This window comes from Pelodiscus sinensis, chromosome 1 (assembly GCF_052426305.1).
Source record: "Pelodiscus sinensis isolate ZL-2025 chromosome 1, ASM5242630v1, whole genome shotgun sequence".
NCBI lineage: Eukaryota > Metazoa > Chordata > Testudines > Trionychidae > Pelodiscus > Pelodiscus sinensis.
In genome coordinates this window covers 5,129,302-5,151,814 of record NC_143052.1, presented here as the reverse complement: position 1 = coordinate 5,151,814, position 22,513 = coordinate 5,129,302, and the positions used below count along the sequence as shown (strand labels likewise).

The 22,513-nt window shown below is 47.4% G+C and overlaps 1 protein-coding gene across 1 annotated transcript in view; it reads left to right on the top strand.

The window, feature by feature from the left end:
• Positions 1-22,513, top strand: part of GDI2 (GDP dissociation inhibitor 2) — a 35,926-nt gene that overhangs the window by 5,773 nt on the left and 7,640 nt on the right. The window contains exons 2-6 of the mRNA XM_075925105.2: positions 13,095-13,202; positions 14,355-14,454; positions 16,312-16,446; positions 20,349-20,547; positions 20,966-21,097. Coding sequence (XP_075781220.1) covers positions 13,095-13,202; positions 14,355-14,454; positions 16,312-16,446; positions 20,349-20,547; positions 20,966-21,097 — 674 coding nt within the window. The remainder of the gene's footprint in view (positions 1-13,094; positions 13,203-14,354; positions 14,455-16,311; positions 16,447-20,348; positions 20,548-20,965; positions 21,098-22,513) is intronic.

The window sequence follows — 22,513 nt, the reverse complement described above, 5'->3', positions numbered from 1 at the left end:
CAGGAAAAACTGTAGACTACACTTGTATTCCTAGGCACTAGTGAAATGTCAGCACTCAAGTGTCTGATTGTAGTGCACAGTATTGCTATGCTGCACCTGTCTTGCAGATTGCCATCCTATCAGCACAACTGTCGGGGGACCTGAAATCAGTGTTGAGAGTTCAGCAACATTTGTCAAGAACTTTGGAATTCTAGTCTGTACAAAACACTATATATAAAATCTTCTTACATTCATTGAACAGATCCCATCTGATAGGATTAGACTTTCCCGAGCGCTCTGTTAATGCCATGTTCTCTACTACGCCACATGCTGACATCTCTTCCTTTATGACATCTCACCACCTCTTTACTAATTTCAAGTAAGATATTGTTCTTAAAGGCACTTGTCGCTTCCTCTTTTTTGCCACTCATCAAACACGAAATAAAACGTGTAAGTTGACAGTCTAAAAATCAAATAAGACTTTGTAGTGGGGCATAAAAATGTGCCTTGTCTATTTGGTGATCATTCTAGATGGAACCCCAGGTTCACTGTCACAAATGTTGTGGAGCACGGTTCACCCACTGTACTGTCAAACAGTTAATTTTGATACTTAGTTGAAGTCTCATATCACATTGGGGAGAACTTGCAAGTACACATTTAAATAACCCTCATGAATATCCAGCGGCATCAAATTACTAACATCTGAAACATTTAAAAACAGACTAGATCTTCCAGTTGATTTAGACAAGCTAATGCATGAGTTTGCTTTCCTGAGGAGCCTGGTGAGATTGATAGACTACAAACAGTGAACCCCCCCCTTCCCTCCCCAACTTATAAGTGTACAAGTCCAATTGATTAGTTTTATTCTTTGTACCTTTAGTGGCAGATCAATTTGCAATACTGATTAGTCATGGTATCTATTGATAAAGAAGTGCCTGGTGCTACCTTCAATTACTAGGAAACTTGGTGTTGCTAGAATTAAAAATACAGTTGAGCATGTGAACAGTTCATTCATGACTATTTCCACAATCTTTTTGCCGGTAGGAAATCAGACTTAGATGCTACTTGTGACATATCAAAAACAGGCGGATAGTGGGGGAACATTTTGGGTCCATTTTAAGATGTGCCTGTCTGCTTACATATCTACCAAAACTGCCATTTGTAGTTTCAGAGCTGATTTTATTGCAATCAGTTTGTGACAACACCAATGCTAACAGGCCCTATGGTCTGCTTACTACAGGTATGTCCGAAGTCCGGCCCACGGGCCAATTGTGGCCCGCGGTCGGATTTAATATAGCCCCCGCTTCTCCCGGCTCCCCGGTGCTCCTTTCAACTGGCGCGCGCAGCACAGCGCGCCGCTTCGGGCTGCGCTGCCGCCGCGGTCCTAGACCCTGCCCTGTAGGGCACGTCCGCAGTCCCGCTCCCCCGCTTGGCTGCGGGTTCGCCCTGCCCCCGGGCCGCAGTGAGGCCAGCGTGCCCTGCGCTCTCTGACCCCGCGGGCCCTCCGCTTTGGGGCTGAGAGTACGGGGACAGCCCCCGCTTCCTCCCCCTCTCCAGGCTCCCTGGCACTCCTCTGAACTGGCGCGCCCAGTGCACCGCTTCCGGCCACGCCGCCGCCATCCATGGCGGCCGCTGCAGTCCTAAAGCCTGCCGTGTAGGGCACATCCGCAGCCCTGCTCCCCTGCTTGGCTGCGGGTTCGCCCTGCCCCTGTGCCGCCGTGAGGCCAGCGTGCCCTGCGCTCTCCTGTGCTGCAGTCCAGATCTCAGTTTTACCCTTCACATTAGTTTAGGCAAGTTTTTTTTTTTTTCAATTGAGATGAATACATTGTAAAATCTCAGTTAATGTCAGTTGGTCTAAATCAGTTATAAATATATTTGGACACAACATGTATAGTTGGTGTTATGTTCCTGTTCATATTTTTTTGAACTTAAAAGTTGATAATATGTAATGTACTTTACAATGTTCCTGACATATATTTCAGCTTCCTGGATTTTTTTTCAATCTGGCCTTCAGATATGAAAGGCAGAGTGATTTAACACCTGTTTAGATTTGTCATCCATGTGACGAAATGAAAAGTATGCCGTTTGCAATAAACTTTGCATAAAATAGTTAATTTACATTTAATTTTAATGGTTCAAAGAATGTCAGGCAAAATGGTCGGCCCTCACGCATGTTCACTTCTTCAAATCTGGCCCTCTTTGAAAAAAGTTTGGACACCTCTGGCTTACTATATCTTACCATTCACTGCCAGGTTTTATATTTCAAAGTTCTGTGTCAGTAGATTCCTAATAAAGTCTCAACCTTACTATAGTTAGAAATTACATGCTTAAGGTGCAGGTTAGATAGAACCAATGTCTTGGTTAGTCTGATATTGGCTGGCATCATAGGGACAGATGGCAGCATCATTCAGTGAAATGAATAGTGATAAATTTTCAGAGCGTAAGAGCATGGGTTGAAGTGAGAAACTAAAGAATGAGTTTTTACTTGTCAGGGATCATTCAATGCTATTCCCATAGCATGCTTAATTTAAAAGGCCTAGGTAGGTTTAACACTCGACACTGAAAGAATGTCTCTATACACTAATGCCTTTCAGGTACCTGGAAAATAGTTTTTAAGCAAAACTAGTAACAGGAGGTATTTGTATGAGGGTTTTCCTCTCCTTATTTCTTTAAATTAATGAGAAATGAAACTGATTAACATAATAGTTTTACTTCACTGTCTGAAGTGAGCTGTACTTGGGTCTGGAGGATTCTGGCTTTACATCCTGTCCTATATTCATTCAAAGTAATAGTCAAACAATGTCTTCACTTCGTGTTTTGTAGTAAACCAAATTGGACTTTTTGTACTTTATAGAATTACATTATATCCACAGATTAAATTGGCATACAAACATCAGTAGCTATTGCTCCCATAGAAAACATTTCACGGTAACTCAACTTTTCAGCCTGTCACTTGCTCTGCAATTTGGAGTTGACTGGTTTAGATTTCTTGATCAACCTAAATCTACCTCTGGGGGGAATGTAATTTTCAAATGGATCATCTTTTCTGGTAGCTGACTGAGGTTTGATATCCCAATAATCAGCTTTAAAATGAGGTGACTTAACTCTCTTCTGCCTCCTTACCCATTGGTTGGGATAAATGAACCATGTTGCTCTTAGCTGCCTGGAGACTTTTTGGTGCTGGTGGGGAAGCTTTGAATGAACACATAGCCAGCTAGTGTGTATATAACTTAAAGATTAGTGGCATTTATCAAAGTGAATATTTTCACTTACTGGCATGCTGTCTTAGCAGGGTCACCTGGGCTTCCAGCTTGTTAGGTTAGAACACTTAAGCCTCATCTTGTGTCTAGTAGTGTGTCACAATCTCTTCCCCACAGACAGTGACACAATTGTCTGAAGTTTCTATCATTCTGGCAGTTTGAAGCTGTTTCTGAACGCATGTCCTACTTGGCACTAAGCTCTAGGGGAAAATCCAGGCACACTTGCCTTTTTCCTTCAAGGTTTTCTGTTTGAGAGTGAGATTTCTACTATCTTGGCATCTGCAGCACAGAAACAAATCTTATTCATGTAAACAGGGCAGGTCACTTGGTGTCCTTGCTTGGGAAAAGCTGTCACTAGGAAGCTTAACTTAAGCCCCAGTGCCTCTGAGCTGTTTTTTTCTACCCCTGGCTTGATACGGGTTTCATATCTTAACACTTTCCTTTACCTGTTTCTGTATCAAACTCTCCTGAGTCACAAATTGGACTCGGGTGCATAGGAAAGCATGAGGCCAAACTTGCAGGCATTCAATTTTGCAGGAGCACCTACAAATCCAACTTATTTTCATGCCCGTGTGCCATGCTCTGGACAAATTAAGGTGCTTGATGTCCGGAAGGACCCTTCACTGACTGATGCATGTGCTGTCATGGCTGCTTGTTGCGCAAATACCATTTGAACAGTCTCTTGGGTGTTCATGATTTATATGTAAAATGAGCACACTAAGCCTCTTTCATTGCTTATGCATTCTTTTATCACACTAGGATTCCCTGGGCTACTGGGGGGAGGGGGGAGTGGCCCTCCTTTTTGCCAAAGCTTTGATGCAATTTCAGCAGTATTTTGTGTTTAACAGCCACTATAACACAAACTACATGTGGCAGACTGAAGGGTCTGATGTAGTTCTACCAGTAAAATGACTGGAGGGCCACAAACCTGGCAATGAAAGGGAGATTTGGTAGTTAAAAACTGTCACTTTCTCCATTTAGTCCTTTATCCCTGAGCCTGTTATGTTCTCTGCTCTCTAACTACCCCATCCTAGTTTAACATGAGCATAAAGTTTCAGCAGAGTCCCAGGTGTGAACTACTATACCTGGGGTGTGGACGTGACCTCAGAAGCCTGAATAACCAGTTGTAGCTTTGGTCAGTCTATATCTGCAGTATCTTGCAAGGTACAAGGCTTGATACGCATTGCTGCCTCTTTCACGTTCTTCATCTGACATTGGCATGGGGCATTTGGGGGTAAACTGCCTAAGTTGGACTCGAAGAATGTGTTAGAGAACTCCCGAAGCAAGTTCTAAAATACATGCAACTAATGGCCTGTTACACTAATCTATTACAAATTGATCTTTAATAACTAGTACAATTGAATTAAACTACAAGAATCCAGATTAGACAAGTACAGAATTGAAGGAATGAGGCAACTAGAACATTTTCTGGGACTTCAACCAAGCACCAAATAAATCTTCTGTTGCTTCCTCTTCAGATTGTCATGATAGTGGCATATACCTCTGTGTGCATGCAAAAGATGCCTACGAGTCTGTTGGTATCGCTGATGGGGAGAAGAGGAAGTCCACTAACATCTGCCTTCAGGAATTTAGTTACTGAAGGTATTAGAGCAGGTGTGGCCAACCTGAACCTGGGAAGGAGCCACAATTTACCAATGTACATTGCCATAGACCTACAGTAATTTGTCAGCAGCCCCCCCTACTCTCAGCTCCAGCACTTGCCTATCAGTGGCCCCACCAATCAGTGCCTCCCCTTCCTTCTCTACGCCTCCTGCCCACGGCAATCAGCTGTTTCATGGCACTCAGGATGCTCTGTGGGGGGAGGGAAGGAGCAAGGGTGCAATACACTTGGAGGAGGACGTGGAGCCAGGAGTTGAGCACTGGAAATTTGGCACCTGTAACTGCAGCCCTAGAGTCGGTGCCTGAGCAAGGAGCCGCATGTGGCTCTAGAGCTACAGATTGGCCACTCCTGCATTAGCGTCACTCGGAATGGTAAGTTATTTTTTCTTTGTTTTGCAATCCTAGTCTGTGTTCTCATGACTGCACTCCGGCATGGGAATTAGCAGGGCTGTACCACCATCTGCCAGGCCTGACAAGCCAGTGTTTTGGCAGTTCTTAATTTGTCATATTAGTCACAGTAGACGCATGGCTATTGAACAGCAGCTGTAAAGACAAGCCATTCTGTTTAATGAGGACCTGTCAAATCAAATCCACAAGACTACAAAGGAAGACTCTGCAGGTTAACTTGGTGAACTGAGTCAAAGGTTTCAAAACAGCCGGTGACTGTGTAACGTTTGTGCAGATTTAACTGAATTGTGTGCACTTGGTGTCTCGTTAATCACTGTCAGTGATGGCCCTCTTTGGTAGGGCTGCCTCTCCTCTTTGCCAGCTCTGCTTTTCTGACTAGATGTGTAGTTCTTCATTGATTCCTAGGGCTGGAAAAGACTTCAGGAGTCAAGTCCAAGCCCCTGCCCAAAGCAGGACCAACCCCAATCCCAGCCAGGGCTTGGTCAAGCCTGGACTTAAACCTCTAGAGATGCAGATTCCACTACCTCCCCATTGAACCCATTCCAGTGCTCTACCACCTTCCCAAGTGGAAGTCTTTCCTAATACTCAACCTAAAACCCACCACAGCAACTTGAGACCATTGCTCCTTGTTCTGTCGCCAGCATAACATGGCTCCATCCTCTTGGGAATCCCCCTTCATGTAGTTAAAGGCAGCTATGAAGTCATCCCTCACTCTACTCTTCTGCAGACTAAATAAGCCCAATTCCCTCAGCCTCCCATAAATTGTCCCATTCATTCCATTTGGGTGGTATGTAACCAGCTTAAGAGTGATTCACAACTTCCTGAATTCTGGCCATGGTAAGTGCAGAGGAATGTTGCTGCAGCTGCAGCATTGTTACTGTTCATGGGAGCTCTATCAGCCGTGCTAGCGGGTAGTGTTGCATGTTATTTCAGCAGACTTGCTGTTACTGTGAGGAGACCACAGGCTGCGTTCGGGTCCGAGGTTCTCAGCTGGGCTTATTGCTGAAGCAGAGTACTAATGCATTCCTTGCTCCATGATCCCAGGTACAGTAACATGTAAGAACATGAGAATGGGACTAGCTCAGTGAAATAAGCCACTAGTTTAATCTTAAAGTGCTGCTTCACTGGAGCTTGAAAAAATATCTATGTACAGATGGGAATTGGGTTAGTGGCAATGCTCCAGTTTGAGCTAGAAAGGCCCCGAAGACAAGCACTTAGTGTTCTAGTTCTACATAGCCAGGTTCTAGCTGTCTGAAAGGCTTGTCTAAGGGCAAACAAGAGCTGACTAGCATGATATTCTGCTTCGGAAATGTAAGAATCAGCCACTAAAATGTAGCTCCACAGTGGTGGATGATCAGACTTCTCTGCTATGGGCTAATACGTTCACTTGGCAATGTGGTAGAACGGTCACTGGAGAAAGAGGAGGGTAGTAGAGAATGTTGAAAATAACAAGCTAATCACAGCATAAGATGGACTTAGAGTAGATGATTTTCTACATTCCTTCCCCCTCTTGCCCCGCCTCTATCAGAGGGAGCAGGAGGAGGGGGGAGCTGACTTAAAAACCAGTTCTCCCCAGCACCATCTCTGCAGCGCGGGGCTGGGGGGGAGAACAAGGAAGGCAGAGGCGCAGTAGGCAGGGACTGAAGCAGTCCTCACTTGTGCTGGGTCCCCGCTGCTGCACCGCTGCCTTTTAAATGTAGTAAGAGCTGCCAGCGGTGGTAGCGAGCACCTCGCCTTAACAACTAATTGATGGAATTTCCATCAGCTACTCAGCTGATTAATCAAAATGTAACATCCCTAAACCTGACTTAGATGTGATGGCTTTTGGCTGGCTGCTTCAGATTTTCATGAAGTTGAGGAGAGCACGACTTTCACTGAAAGTAAACTAAACCCTGGGCCATTCTAGATGGTACCTTTTAAAAATCTATGGCTATGTCTACAGTGGAAAGATTTGTCAACTAGAGTACTGTCGATATTCGTAAGTTGCCAGAAAGAAAGTTAGCCGATGCTGTTTACATATCAAGGCCACATTGTTAGTTCCCTCGTTGACAGAGCTAAGCACTGTGGGAATGCACAGCGTAGCGCTAGGTATTTTGGGAACATGAAAAACATCCCAGCAGCCACCTCTTTGCTTCCCAGCCCTCCCTGGGCTTCTGGCTTGCTTTCATGCCTCTTGAATGACAGTCATTGCTGTAAACTCCACCATGGATCCCAGACTTGTCATGTGCAGTGTGCTTATGCTGTCGCCTGTTGCGGCAGTTACTTCTGCACGTCATAACAGAGGATGACAACTTGGTTGTGAGTGGCAGGGACATCAGCAGTGTGGCATTGCATTGGGTTGTCACAGCTGTGGCACTGCATCGGATTGTGCACAGTAGAGCATTGCTTTTGGGCTAGCAAAAGCAGCATTAAGTAGTGGGATCCCATTGTCATGCAGTGTAGGATGAAGACCAGTAGCTACAGAACTTTCGGATACATAAAGCAACTTTTCTGGAGGGGTGTACTGAGCTGGCCCCTGAACTGCAGTGCAAGGACACCCAAGTGAGAGCTGCTACTCCTCGTAGATAGGTGTACTGCCATTGCTGTGTGAAGGCAGATGACTCCTAATTGCGACCATTCAGCTGCAAATCAGTTTGGAGTAGGGCAGCACTTCTGCAAGTGTGCAGGGCAAGAAATCCCATTTTTGCTACTTAGGACTGACTCAGGGAAATGTGGATGGCTGTGCCCCACTGCAGTTTGGAAAGTCCATGTGTGCCATCGATGGTGGGCACATCCCCACTATAGCCCCACCCCATCCTGCCTCTGAGTACATCAGTGGGATGTGGCATTTCTCCATGGTGCTTCGGGCACTTGTGAAACACCCATGGTGATCCACAGCATGAAGTGGGATGGTCTGCAAAGGTGTGTGGTGCATCTTCAGGACCAGTGGCCCATACAGAAAGCTGCAGGCTGGGACTTTGTTTCCAGACCAAAAAGTAAGTAAGTAAGTGTGTGTGTGTGTGTGTGTGTGTGTGTGTGTGTGTGTGTGTGTAAATGCCCTTAGTGATCCTAGGTGACATAGCTTACCACTTACAGTGCTGTTTCATGAAGCCTTACACAGGGGCACCTGGATAGCAGTAAGGAGCAGTTCAAAAAGGCTAGGCCAATGCCACATGGTTGTTGAATGTGCCTTTGGCAGATTGAAAAGGAGATGGAGGTGTGTTTGCTAGGCTGGGCCTCTTTGGAAGATCATATCCACAAGGGGGTGGCCACTTGCTGGTCACACAACTTGGTGAGGTTAAGGGTGAAATGTTTACCTGTGGGTAGAATTGTGCCTGGATGTGCAGTTTGAACAGCCAGACACTCGTAGGATGACCATCAATATCAGGGAGACTCTGAGGAAACGACATTGACAATGAGGGGCACTGACACTCAGGTCCGGCTTGAGCCATTGGGCAGCAGGCGTACAGTGCATCTTAGTCGCCATCGGGCATGTGGCCCCTTACAGCTGCCATCACCTGCCCACCATAGGTTGGTGCCCTGGGCAGCTGCCCTGCTAGCGTGCCCCTCCCTCCCCCAATCCTGCCCTGCTGACACTTCTGTGTTGGGGTTGCCTCCATGTCTCATCCCACTGCTTATTCTGAGTGAGGCATTCCCATGAAACCAAGGGATATTACAGACTTCCAAAGAGTCCAGAGCAATTGAATTGTCACCGAATAAACTCCTGGAAACCTGCATCGTGTTTGTCTTTATTGAGGTCTTTCAGTCAGGATGTTTGCTGGTAAGGGCTATTGGGGAAACCTCACAAGAGTGTGAATGTCCAACTGTTAGTCAGAGCTGCTTTGTCAAGGACTGGAGTGTTCAGGGGCAAAACCATTACTGGTAAATCAGTGTGTGGGCATAGAGGAAAGGTTGCTGTGAAAAGAGTTCTGCGTGTGCTGACAGAGCCTTTGATCCTGATCACTCAGCATCTTGATAAGACACTTCAGCATCTCGTCTTGGTCTTCCATGAGCTTTAGCGTGCACTTAGTGGCTTCTGTTTTGACTTTCATCTCCCTCGCTTTGTCCCCTTTTCTGTTTGAAGTGGTGAATGCTGCAACACATCCTGGACCAGATCTCATCCTCTGAAGTTTTTCCTTAGTTGACTGTCTGGGGGGAATGAGCCAGACTCTCAAGGTCTGGTTTGCTAAAGTAACCATTAACAATAGTGACTGTACTGTTCCTGATAAAGATTGTAACATTTCACTAACATGCATGTCTGAACAAAATTGGCCACTTCTCTTGTTACCATAGAGGCAAACGGGTCTCTCCAGACACTGATCATGGTTTTAAAGGTGGAGGGTTGGGCATGTGGACCCAAGAAAGTACAATCCATGTCCAGTGGGAATAACTTGTAGCAGTCCCACACTTGTCCACGGGCTGCCATTATCTGGCTCATACCGCCTTGCTGAAGGTTAACCAGCAAACCTGGACTCTGCTTCTGGCTCCTTAGGCAGCCAAACTCTGTGCCGCCTTGGTTCTGGTAGCACGGTATGAAGAATGGTTTGGGAAAGAGTTGTACCATGGCAGGGGGAAATGTCAGCCCTGGCATGGAACCTAAGAGAATTAATAAGTACATCAGGAAAAGATGCTGCACTGTCTCCCCAGCAAGATTCTGTTGATACCTGTGTACATCAGTGCACTCTTCTGACATGATGTGGACCTAGGCAAGGCTTGGCCAGCTGGCAGAAATACATTCTCTGCTTGCCTTGCGCCCCTGCCACCCCCGCCCCTCCCAACCTACTGCAATACACAGCACTCGACTGCACCACCCCTCCTCTCCCTACTAGAGCAACTCGCTGGCCTGCATCACCACCGCCTGCACTGCTACTCTCCCCCTCCCCTCCTCTGAGCCTGCACAACAACTTAGCCTGCATGTCTTCCCTTGCCTTGTGCTCCATGTCGGTTACTGAGTCCTCGTGAACCTTGGAACTTGAGAACAATTCCTCGCTGCCTGGTGTACAGGTTGTCACCGGATTGGGCCCCACTTCCTCATCTGCTTCCCCCTCTTCAACAATAACTTCTGCCTCCGGATTGACTCATGTTTCTGACTGTGCTATGGGAAGTACCCACACTCTGCTTGGGTTTGCATCCTGGTCTTTATAAAAATGGCATAGAATCCTAGAACTTGAAGTCAAGTCCAGTCCCCTGCCTTCACGGTAGGACCAAGCACCATATAATCATCCCTTCATGTTTTGGGTGCAGCACCATACTGTCTGTCTGTGCCTCCTTTGCAATCTGGTAGGCCTGCCGGAGTTCCTTATCTTGGTTTTGCGTTGTAGGATGTCTCGATTGTATCCTTTTGCACGAAGGGCTCGAGCTGTGACTGTACGTGTCCCAGGTCCTATGGGACACCGGTTCTTCACCCCACACAGATAAGATCCAAAAGCTCTGGGGTGCTCCAAGCAGGAGAGTGTCTTGAGCAATAGCCACCCGTTTCCCTGAGAAGGCAGCCAGAGGACCATTGCACAATGAACCACGTGGCAGGAAGTGGATTTTAAAGTTCCCAGGGCTTGCAGGTGGGAGGGGCACATCTGTTTAGTAGCTGCAGAGCAGCAGAGTTCAAAGCGCTAGCCAGAGTGGTTAATTGGGCATTGTGGAGGTTAATCAACTTGACCAATACCTACTGTAGTATATACTACATTGATTGTTGACCGTAGAGGAGGAGAGAGAGTCCCACATGGAGGTGGAAGTTTTTTGTCACCAAAACAGGGTTCTTGTCACAACTTGTGTTGCAATGTGAATGCTCTCTGGGTTTTGTTGCCAAAAAGGGTGTTGTGGCAAAAACTTGCCAGTGTAGACAAGACTGGAGTGTCTAAGGATGGATATTAACCTATTCAGATCAGTTAGTGTTAGCTGCCTGCTGTTTACAGATGAACAGGCATGGCCATGGGACCTGACACTGGATGTAGAGGTCAGGGCTGAATGTGGAGAACTACCACTTTGCTCTGAGAAGCAGGCCCTATTGATGGTGCGGGGCAGGGTGGGGGAAGAGGGGGGCAGTTGCTGTTTGCTGTCTCTGGTTATACAACTGCTTTAGGACTGTAAACAATACTTCACAGCCTTTCTGCTCTGACTGAGACTTTCAGAGCAGCCTAAGGGTTTAGCCACGCCACTCCAACTATCTTCAATGGCAGTTTTATCACTAAATCCTAGTTAGCCCTGGACATCTCAGCGTAATGTTCCTCTGGATTCCTCTGAGTTCAGTGCTCAGGCTGTCTCTGCAGATGTATTTATCCGTGTTCTAACTTCAAACATGGGAAGAAGGGCCACAGCTGGGTCAATGTTAAATGACTAGTGGTGTCCTTGTCTAATGTTTAGTAACAGCTCTGTTCTTATACTGCTGCTGCCTGCGCCCTTTAAACTGTTGGGTAAATGGCTTTGAAGTCACATTCATAAGAGCTGTGGTGGTGGTCTGTGTACTCTTTTTTTTTTTTTTTTTCCACATCGCGCTGCTTGAAAAGTAACAGGCAAAGTAAACCTTCCGTTTTAACTGAAGCTTATTAAGGAAATATTGGGGGCCTTGAATCCTAGCAGCTGCATCGCTCCATAAGATGGGCATCTTTAAACTGGTTGTAACGTATGGCCCCAGAACAGGCGGCTTGATATATATATACTGCAAACCTTCCCAAAGCTTATTGGGAGAACCCCAGTAGTTTTGCTATGCTTTGTTCAAAACAGAAGCTAACACAGTTTGGGTGTTCTGCAGTCTGTCAAGCTGATGCTTTCCTTCTAACTTGATGAGCACAGCGGAGACTAGCATGCCTTCTGAAGGTAGTAGTAATCTGCAGCAGGGGAGATGTTAGCTACTAGAAAAATACTTCTAAGGATAGCGAAGCTGTGGAATAGGCTTCCAAAGGGGGTTGGTTAGAGTTGTCGTCAGATTTTTTTTTTTTTTAAGAACATGCTGAACGTTTCAGGGATGGTATAGTAACATCACTTTAATCCTGCCTCAGTGCAGGGAACTGGACTAGATAGGTGTACCATTCTAGCTTTGTTGTGATTAGCGTATGCTCCTAGTCTGCCTAAAGCTACTCGCATAGAACAGGCTGGCAAGCATTATCCTGGAAGAAATGTTCAGAGTGGAGTGGTACTTCAGATAGAATACCTAGAACAGCTGTTTGGGAAACACTTGACATCAATGGCTTTATCGCAAACAAATTGCTCAAGTCTAGTAGGCTTGTGATGACTTGTTAAATTAACATTTGACTTTGAGCTGCTTGAGTCTATTCAGTTTTTGCTGCTTAAATTGTCCTGTAATAATTAGTAAGTACTTCAGCATATATTCTTTGCAACAGAAGATGCCCTTTCCTCGTGTCTGCCTGGTGGTCACATTGTCAAACCACAGCTTCCTGGCATGTCGTGACTAGATACTCAAATCTTCCATATTCTTGCTCTCTACCTCCTATTGTTCCTACAAGCCCTCTTGCTTTTCCCATCCAATTTACGCTTCTGGGGTAAAACTGTCAAGCGTTGAGCTATTGTCTAAGTGCTAAATGAAACTTACGGTGCAGTTCCTGTCCTTGTGATGTTTCAATGAAAGTCATGACTTGTCCCATGCAGTTCCTAAGAATTGAAGGAGAAAGGAAATGGATGACCAGAGAGAGAGATACTACGTGATTCCCTGTTCTGTTCACTCCCTCTGGGGCACCTGGCAATTGACTGCTGTTGGAGGACAGACATTGGGCTATATGGACCTTTGGTCTGACCCAGTCTAGCTGTTAAGTTCTTAAGGTTTGGGGAATGGGTTGATCCAGCTCTGTAAACGAGTCGTCTCTTCCTGTATTTAAAACTCTCTTCTTTGTGCAGGAATGCATCCTCTCTGGCATCATGTCCGTGAACGGGAAGAAGGTCCTTCACATGGATCGTAACTCTTACTATGGAGGAGACAGTGCCTCCATTACACCACTGGAGGATGTAAGTACTAGACTAGTACACTGTATTGTACTCCACTCATGCATGGTCCCTGCTTCTAAACTTTTGTCCTCTTAATAATAAACTGAAGATTTAATCTTGCCCCTTTTCCTAAGGGGAGGATTAACTGTACATCTTACCAGGAGTGCAGCTAGTACAAGAGTGGAAGAAATCAAACATGTAACTGACACCTAAAACTAAAATGCTTTCTTAGAACCTTTGGTCCTTATTCCTACACAACTCGGGGAGCTTGATGCTAAGGACTGTTCACTGAACGTCATGTGGAAATTGTTCAGCGTTCCTGCTAAGAACTAGTATTTTTAAACATGTCTCTTGAAACAAGTTGATCCAGAATAGCTTCGTTTTGACAGTCATGGATATGACTTGGCTGTCTCCTGGATTGCTGTCCCACTCACTGAGTGAGGTGACTGTTGCATTTTTATACCACTGTCAAGATGCCTAGCATTCAAATAGGATCTGGGATTCATATGCATCAGTAAAAGCATTAATGCATATGAATCCCAGAGTCAGTGACTGGAATAGACGTAATTGCTTAGCTCACTTACACATGAGGATTGTGAAGCTCTCCAGACATCCTAGCCAGAAAGCTGCAGTTGTTGCAAATCTGATGACTATTCTATTGGGAATTTATCTCAGTTGTCTCTGCGCACAACCCTACAATAGAAGCTGGACAAAACACTAATTCGCATGGAAACATTTGATTAAAAATCCATCTCACAAATGTGGGTGTTCATTGCTCTTCTGCTCAGTGAGGCAACACATTGGGTCAGTGGAGTGAAGTTATTTTTGCAGTATCAACCAACTGCAACTTCAGTTCAAGACAAACCTGATAAGCTTGCCTCCAAGTGTAAGGACTGTGACTGTGTCCTGGAGGAAAATGAGACTGAGTAAAGCAAGCCTATCTGATGCTGTACCTCAAGTACCAATAGCTTGGTGAGTTTTTCCATGTGGCATCAATAAGTCTAGTTTCCACCAAACTAAATTCTAGTTGGCCAAAGATTTGCAGCAGGAGGGCTAATGCACAAGAAGCTGTGGTGAGCACAAACATGTACTGTGGCGATTGTAAACCGGCAGATTCATTAACGATACAGTGGAGAAAACATGCACTTAAGAGCATTTGTCCTTTTTCTACAGCTTTACAAAAGGTTTAAGTTACCAGGATGTCCTCCAGAAACAATGGGACGGGGAAGAGACTGGAATGTGGACCTCATTCCAAAATTCCTTATGGCTAATGGTAAGTAACAACTTCAGTCAAACCAAAGGTCCCAAGGATGCAGTCTTTCTATACCTCAGTCACTTGAGCAGCTACTAGTAAGAGCTGGTTTCTTGCAGTATCTACTACAGGGTTTGAAATGGTGCTCATCCAAGCCAGCCAGATATGAGAATAGATTCTCATTGCTTATAATACACCTCTGCCCTTCGATGGCTAGCTACATAGGTGCTGCAGTTCTAGATGTCTTTCCAACTGAGATGTTGCTCATGAAGATCTGTCTCATAGACCTACTGTAGCATGCTATGCTGCTCTAAAGAGGTCCTAAACACAACTGGAAAATTCTTCTCCATATACTCTAAAACAGTGGTCCCCAACCTTTTGGGGTTGCCGGGCGTCCGGGGGCGGGGCCGCTCATGTGCTGGGCACCCGGGGGTGGGGTCACCTATACGCCGAGTACCCGGTGCCGGCACCACCCATGCACCACACGCCTGGGGTCGCTGCCACTCCTGTCTCTCACCTAGGGGCGGGGCCACCCATATGCCTCACGCCCAGGACTGGAACAGCCCATGTGCCGTGCGCCCAGGGCCAGCGCCGCTCTGGGGTGGGGAGCCACATGCCCAGTGGTGGGGACGCCCATACGCCGCATGCCTGGGGCTGGCACAGCCCATGCACCGCCCACTTGCTGCGTGCCCGGGACCGGTACCAGCGCTGCCCCTGTGCCGAGCTCCCGGGCTGGTGCCGCCCATACGCTGCACGCCCAGGACCAGCACAGCCCTTGCACTGCGCACCCGGAAGCGGGGCCAGCCCTCATCACTCGGCGGGTGCACAGAAATGGCCCGGTGGGCGCCATGGCACCCACGGGCACTGCTCTAAAACAAAGTAGTGGGGTGTGGGGAGATGGGGGGGGGGGGGGAGGGGGAAGAGGGTGGCAGCATGTCCTCTACAGCCACCTCCCCAAACACATTTACACACTCATCAGGGACAAAGTGAGTGATGGCTCTATGGGAAAAACACTGAACCCTCTCAGCACTTAAGGAAAGCTTTTGAATTTTGGCCAGAATGGATGCCATTAGGCTACTGCACTCATTCCAATTGTAGGAAGAAACGATTGCAGTTGTAGAAGATGAAACAGTATCGAGTCCTTAGCCTCTAATAGCCTCAGTCAATGGGTTGCCGCCACCTTGATCCTTAGCTGACTTTTCCAAAGCTAATTGCTATACCATAAATGACATCAATAATATGGAGTCTCCTGTCACTTGGTCCTGATTAGTTGCTAAGTGTTCTGGAATGGCTTCTTCCTTTGGCAGCTGCAGAATTATTAGGGTGCAGTTGACGGGTTGTCAGCTTGTCCCATGGTGTGCCCCTGGGAACTTAATTCTTTCAGTTTGACAGTGTATTACTTCTGGTGACTTTGTCCCTGTAATGTAGGTTAGGAATAAGACACAGACCAAGTGTGACACTTGACTTTGCATAGTGATACTACACAAAAGCTATATAACGTTATTTACAAAATTGAAACTTAAGCTAGTGTCACTACATATAGCAGGCTCCATAATAAAACGACAGGGAAACTAATAGTGTCTGTAATATTTCAGTATGCTTAGCAAGGCTATAGTGAATATAACTTGTGTCCAAGGAAGCTAAGCTGCTGTAAATGGCTAAATAGAATGTCAACACTTCTAGGACCCTCTATCACTCATGCAATGTGTGTGAGAATCTGTGGGAATGCTATGACTGGGTAGTGCTCCTAGCATTGCAGAAACTCCTCCTAAACTGCAAACGCCCCCTTTTACCCTAATGGGGGCCCTACAAAAAGAGGAACCTGCAGACTGCTGCAGACTGCTCACTGACTTTTCTGCTGCCACTTCTTAATTGCAGGTCAGCTGGTAAAGATGCTGCTGTATACAGAAGTCACTCGTTACCTAGACTTCAAAGTGACTGAAGGAAGCTTTGTCTACAAGGGAGGAAAAATCTACAAAGTCCCTTCTACTGAGGCAGAAGCCTTGGCATCCAGTAAGTTGCTGTTATAATGCTTGGGTCCTGAGAGCTCATAGCTGTATGTTTAAATGTTTGGCATTTCCTGTGACTTGACTTGTACCAGGGTCCGCATGGGTCTCTGAACTGGGACTTGTGTTCTTGATCTGCCATATTGTAGAAAGGGGAACAAGATTGGGTGAATGAGTGTAATGATGCACCTTAGCAAGGGTGCGTCATAGTGGGTGCTCTTCTAGCAGCACATTCGGTGCCTGGTGGGGCTCTTGTCCATTTCAAAAGCAGAATTGCAGCAGAAGCAGCACAGGTGGCGAGGGCTTCAGTCCCTGCTCGTGCTGTTTCCACTGCCTCTATCTCTCCTGCCCCCCCGTGGAGACAGTGTTGGGGGAGCTGGCTTTTAAGATGGCTCCCCTAGTGACTGCTCCTGCTCTCCCCCTCTCCACCTGCCTGCCTCTTTTACAGAGGTAGCAAGGTGGGAGTGTGGGGGGGAGGAAGCGACTAGTCTCTTACATCTCTACTAGCTATTATGAAGTCAGTGCAACTGGTTAGGCTGGCCTAAGACAAAGCCAGGCCCTTCCAACACCTCCCCAAATACTAAATGGGTTATGAGGTAGTATCTAGAGCCCTGCAAATCTGCAGGTATCTGCCTGCAGTACACTTTTGCAGCATGCGGCTCAGATGCAGATACTAATTTTGGATCCATCCAGGGCTCTGGAGCACACGCTCACCAGAATGGAGTGACTGTTGCCCAGCCCTGAGGCTGCAGTTCCACTCTGAATTATGCAGCAATGGCCATGGGTGTTCTCGGAGCTGTAATTCCTGGCTTGTTCAGACAGGGGAGATAGGAGTGCGACCGTGCCCTCCAGTGCAGTGCATGGTGTGTTAGTGGCCACAGTCGGGGGGGGGGGGGGAAGGTCTGAGCCTCCAACTTGGAGGGCGGTGCTATATGAGGGCCCAGAATGTAGCTCCCTGCCTGGAGTGGGGAAGGAAGTACCGTGGAGGTGGGGTGGAAAGTCGTCTGGGGGAATGGTTGGAGGTTTGGCTTAGCCCTGCATCACTGTTGCATGGTGACCTGGGGACTGGACTGTCACAAGAGTCCTGCAAATCTGCAGACCATTTGTGGATTGGCTGTGGTTACAAATCTGTGCAGGACTCTAATGCCTGTTCCTGAGGAACAAGACAGCCCAGAATCTGTCTCCAGTTCAAAGTACTCTCCCTGTGTCAGGGAGGACACTTGACATGCTCCCCAGCTGTATGCATGATATGGGGAGGGCCCTTTGTGTCTGACTGTTAGCAAAACAGAACAAGTCTAGACACACAGCTGTGTCTCTTGGTCAAATCAGCCCTTTGTGGTTAGTCTCTTGTCCTGATTGGCTTTCAGTAAGGTCTTTGACATTCCCATTGAACTTTTTTCAGGGTCCCTGACCTGTAAACTCCTGAGACTCTAGGAAATTAGGGCTGTTAAGCGTGGAATTCATTAATTGTGTAGTTGGCACAATTTTGTTGGCTACACGGTTCATCGATAAGGCTTAACACAGCAACCACTCGGCCTGAGCCAGCTTGTCTGCCAGCCCACGGGGGAGGAGAGTGTTGCGTGTAGTCGATAGCGTTAACCAATAAGTGAGTGCTTATAGGCTAATCGTTTAATCGTCTATCACAATCGGTGTGTTTGGCATCTTGAGATCTCTTGGCATTTTGGAGTCTTAGGGTGCACTGGAAAATGCCACTGTGGCATCTCTGCAGCACTGTTGTGTACACACAACAACAGTGGTCTTATGGCTGCAGTATGTCCACCTCTTCAAGGGGCTGGGTTGGAGAGAGAATTCCTCCCCACCTAGCAGTGTGAACGCCGGGGCTTAGGTTGGCTTCACTTCATCTCTGGGGAGTTTCTCACTCTGAGTGAGGTAGCGAGGTTGACCTGATCTCCGAATGTAGACGTGAGAACTTTCTGCAGCTTGCCTGCTCCATGCCATGCGACTGAGGAAGGTATTTCGGTGGCTCTTAGTTCCTTTGGCCGCCATTGCAAGTGACTAGACTGGCACTCTTTGGGCAATCATACGGGGGTCCTCTCGCATTGCTATTGTGGAACACTCCTGACTAATCTCACTGCCTCCTGCTTGCCAGCTGTATTCCCCTAGGTGCTACAGCTGGGCCCGCCTCGCATCGCCGTCTGACAGGTTTGGGGAACAAAGGCGTTAAGTTCCTTAAAGCGGTCAAAAAATTCCTCAAAATTGAGCTGTTTGCAGCCAACGGCTGGTCTGCCTGAATCTGCAGACTGCGCTAATGCTGCTGCTCTGGCAAATTCAGATTGCTATTGTCACAGTGTTACCAACCCCTCCTCCAATCTGCAGCCAGATGTGACTCAGCCACCAAGTGGAACAGAAGGTTTATTGGTTCACAAGGGACACAGCGTAGCAGAAGATCAATGTTAACATAGGGACCAAGAGCAGGCAGCAATTCCTCTTGGGGAGAAGGGGCTGCGACCCTTTTCCTGCTCTAGCCCCTTCTCTCATCCTCACCCAGCTGAGACTGACCCATCCCCCAGGCCCTGGTCCCCAGCCTCATGTCAGCCCTGCCTACGCTTTAACTCCTCCTGCCCGGGAAGGGGATCTCCTATACCTGGCCCTCAGGTGTGAGGCTGAATACGGTCCGAAGTGACTGCAGTGAGTCATCCTTCGTCCAGTGTTGCAGTGTCCAGGACAGTAGGAACCACTCAGCACCCAAAGCAACACGGCAGTACAGCCAGCTGCTGTGGCGTAGCAGTGATTAACAGGGACTCCCTTTGGCTTCTGCTTAGTACAGGGCTACTCAACTTTGGAAGCCCTGGAGGCCACAATGATACTCTCAGCATGTGCCGAGGGCAGCAGCTTAAGAGTGGCTGCATATACAGGCGCAAATGTATGCAAATAGCTTCTTTCACCCTGACAGGCATGAATACAAAGATTAAGCCGTGGCGCCGGACCCAATGTGGCCAGTGTTAGCCAGTCAGCAGCTCTGCCCACAAGGCTAAGCAGCCAGCACTTCCCACAATGTCCTGGTGCTCCCGGCACCTTCCTCCCTGGGGGCTAGAAACGCCGACACCCTGTACCTGTCTGCTCCAGCCAACCCGTCTGCTTGTGTCTTTCAGTGCTCACCCTGCCTGGGAGACACCTCGCAGTTGTGGAGCGTGTTCCCAGCGAAGGCCATGTTCCAAAAGGATCCCATCTGCGGGCTGCGTGTTGAGCCCCGTGCAAACCCAAACTGCACTGTGCGCCACAAACACATGGGCAGCCCGCAGGCCGTGTTGAGTAGCCCTGGCTTAGAACATGATCGTGCTCGCTCCATGCCTTCAATTTGGGGAAGCTGGCTGCAAGACCTGCAAATGCTACTCTTCTGAGTAGGAGCCAAGTGCAGTGGCAGGGGGTGGTTCCCAGTGTTTTGGATAGGAGAGAAAATTCCTTCTCCTTTAGTTAGAGGGCAGTAGAGCTTACAGCAGAATTCAGCTAGTCGGAAACTGATCCAAAAACGCTTTAACCGTGATCAGGGCCACTTCCCTCCCCTGTCCCAGTGGGGAAGAAGCCCTGCTATGTGTGGGTTGTCTGCTCTCTGGGTGTGGCTGTCACTCCTCCTGCCTCTGAGTTGTCTGACACATCTTCCAAGCTCTTAACAGGCAGTTGCTATGACAGCTGCCAGTGTTAAGCGAACAGGTTTTCCATGCTTAGCTGGATTTTCAGCCTCTGTAGCCTGAGTGGTTACTTCATGCTGCGGCACAGTTAGAGGTACCTCGGGGAAAGATTAAAGCATAAACTTCTGTTGGTGTTTAGGGCTAAACAAAGCCCTTCCTCTCTGGCATTGCTTCATGGTATTTGCCAGGGAACTGGAGAAAAGGGCCTTCAAAGTAGCTCAAATTCCTCATTTCTGATTGAATTCTTCTGGTGTTGTAGGTTTAATGGGCCTGTTTGAGAAACGCCGATTCAGGAAATTCTTAGTGTATGTTGCCAACTTTGATGAAAATGACCCCCGGACTTTTGAAGGCGTTGATCCCAAGAAGACCACCATGAGAGACGTGTATAAAAAGTTTGACCTGGGCCAAGATGTCATAGACTTCACAGGCCATGCCCTTGCACTCTACAGAACTGATGAGTAAGTGTCCGCTGTCCACTGGCTCCCAAAGGAAGATGAGGTGTCTCTGCTTCCGTGGGGGGAATCCTTCAGCGATAATGGGCCATCTCCATCAGCCACAAATGTGGCGGTCATGAAGTCTCATGCAGCATCCTTGAGTGCTCCTGATGGAGCAGACCCTCTAAACACTGGGTCTTCCATACAGTTTGGGTTTCTATCACAAGCAGATGTACCCTGCTGACTTTCTTAAAAGCTTACATGATAAAATGTTCTCTTCCTCTCCAGCCTGACTCAGAGCCCTTCTGAAACTAAGGGGAAGCATGGGGTGCATAACTTCATGGGGGATGAATATTGACCCTAATCTAGGGCCATGGTGGGTCTGAGTACACGGCAACTCATTTAGCCAATCCCGTCTTACAGCCTGATTCTCTTTTTGCAGCTACCTAGACCAGCCATGCCAAGAAACGATCAACAGGATTAAACTGTACAGCGAGTCTCTGGCTAGATATGGTAAAAGCCCTTACCTTTATCCCCTCTATGGCCTTGGAGAGCTGCCACAGGGATTTGCAAGGTGAGGACGGGGTCTGAGGAACTGGTCTCAAAGGCTCCATCCATAGTATTGGAGGCTTGCCCGTTAGAATCTCATGTGCAAACTCCGCTGAGAGCCTTTTAAGTATTCGACAGAATTTTCTTTAGCTTCCCTCTTGGTTCAGTTTCACTGTATGGGATGGGCTGCATCAGCCAGGAGTGCTGCTGCAGGAGGGGCAGAGGCGGTACTTGCATAAACATGGGAATTAAATGAGCAGTGCAGAGGTGGGGAGTTTCTCCGACGATGAAGGGTCTTGGCTAGCGGGTCACATCTTAGTTCTCTGGCCCCAGGTTAACTAAACAGACTTGAAAAGGGAAAGGTTTTTTTCAAAGTAAATGTCTCTGGGGATCAGAGCTGTGGCCTTTGCTAATTGTTTGGTGTCAGATGTGTTAAAACCAGGGACTGGTCATATTGGCTTAATTTAGCAGTTAGCAGGGCATCTGCAGTACTACAGGAACTGACTACACTGCCTTTGGGACGTGTGGATCTTTTAAAAATTAAAACTGGAAACTAAAGTAAGTGCTAGCTTTTCTGCTTTACATCTGCCAGGGTGTTGGGGAATCTCACACCAGCTTCAAAACTCGGGCCCTGCTGGCTGGCATTGACTTACTAAACCTCTGTGCCACACAGGGAGACCTGCATAAGTAGAACTTGTTCAAAATCACAACATGAAGGCAGAAAGTGCCCACCTTTTCCAATACAGAACAGTTGCCTGAATGTTGGAATGACTGGACTTGGAAGTAGGGGTGTTAAATATTAATTGATTGACTAATTGAATAGTCAGTGAGATTTCTATAGACTGTTTGCCTTTGACATGTACAAGAGCCCCAGTGGGGCTCTTGTACACTTCAAAGAGGAAATGCCACTGCTGTGCCTCTGCCCCATCCCACGTAGCTGCGGGGAACTGGCTTTTAAGCTGGCTCTCCCCAGCACCCTTTCTCTACCCTCTCTCCTCCCCCCCCCCCCCCCCGCTGCCCCTTTGTGATAGAGGCAAGGGGGGGGGGGTTGTGACCAGTCAATTAGTCACTTACATCCTTACTTGGCAGTTTTTCATGGCCTGAAGCCTATTTGAGTTTCTTGGCCGTCAAAGCTCAAGTTGCTGATACTGCCCAGTTATCAGAGAAATCATGGCTTTGATTTATTCCAACTACTAGCTGGCATCTTGTTAGTTCACTGCAGTTTCCTTCTTTTGGCCTTAAGTTGACAGTCCTTAATGCTTAATCAAGTAGGAAGCAGCGACTGGGCATGTTGAGTCAGTGCTTTCAGTAATTCGATGCAATTTCAAAAGAAGCTGCTTAAATGGCCCTATATTGGCCTCTTAATATGTAAAACGTGCATCTTACTGTAGCAGTTGCTTGTTTTGGCTAGTACTGCAACTTAAAATGTAGACATTTGGGA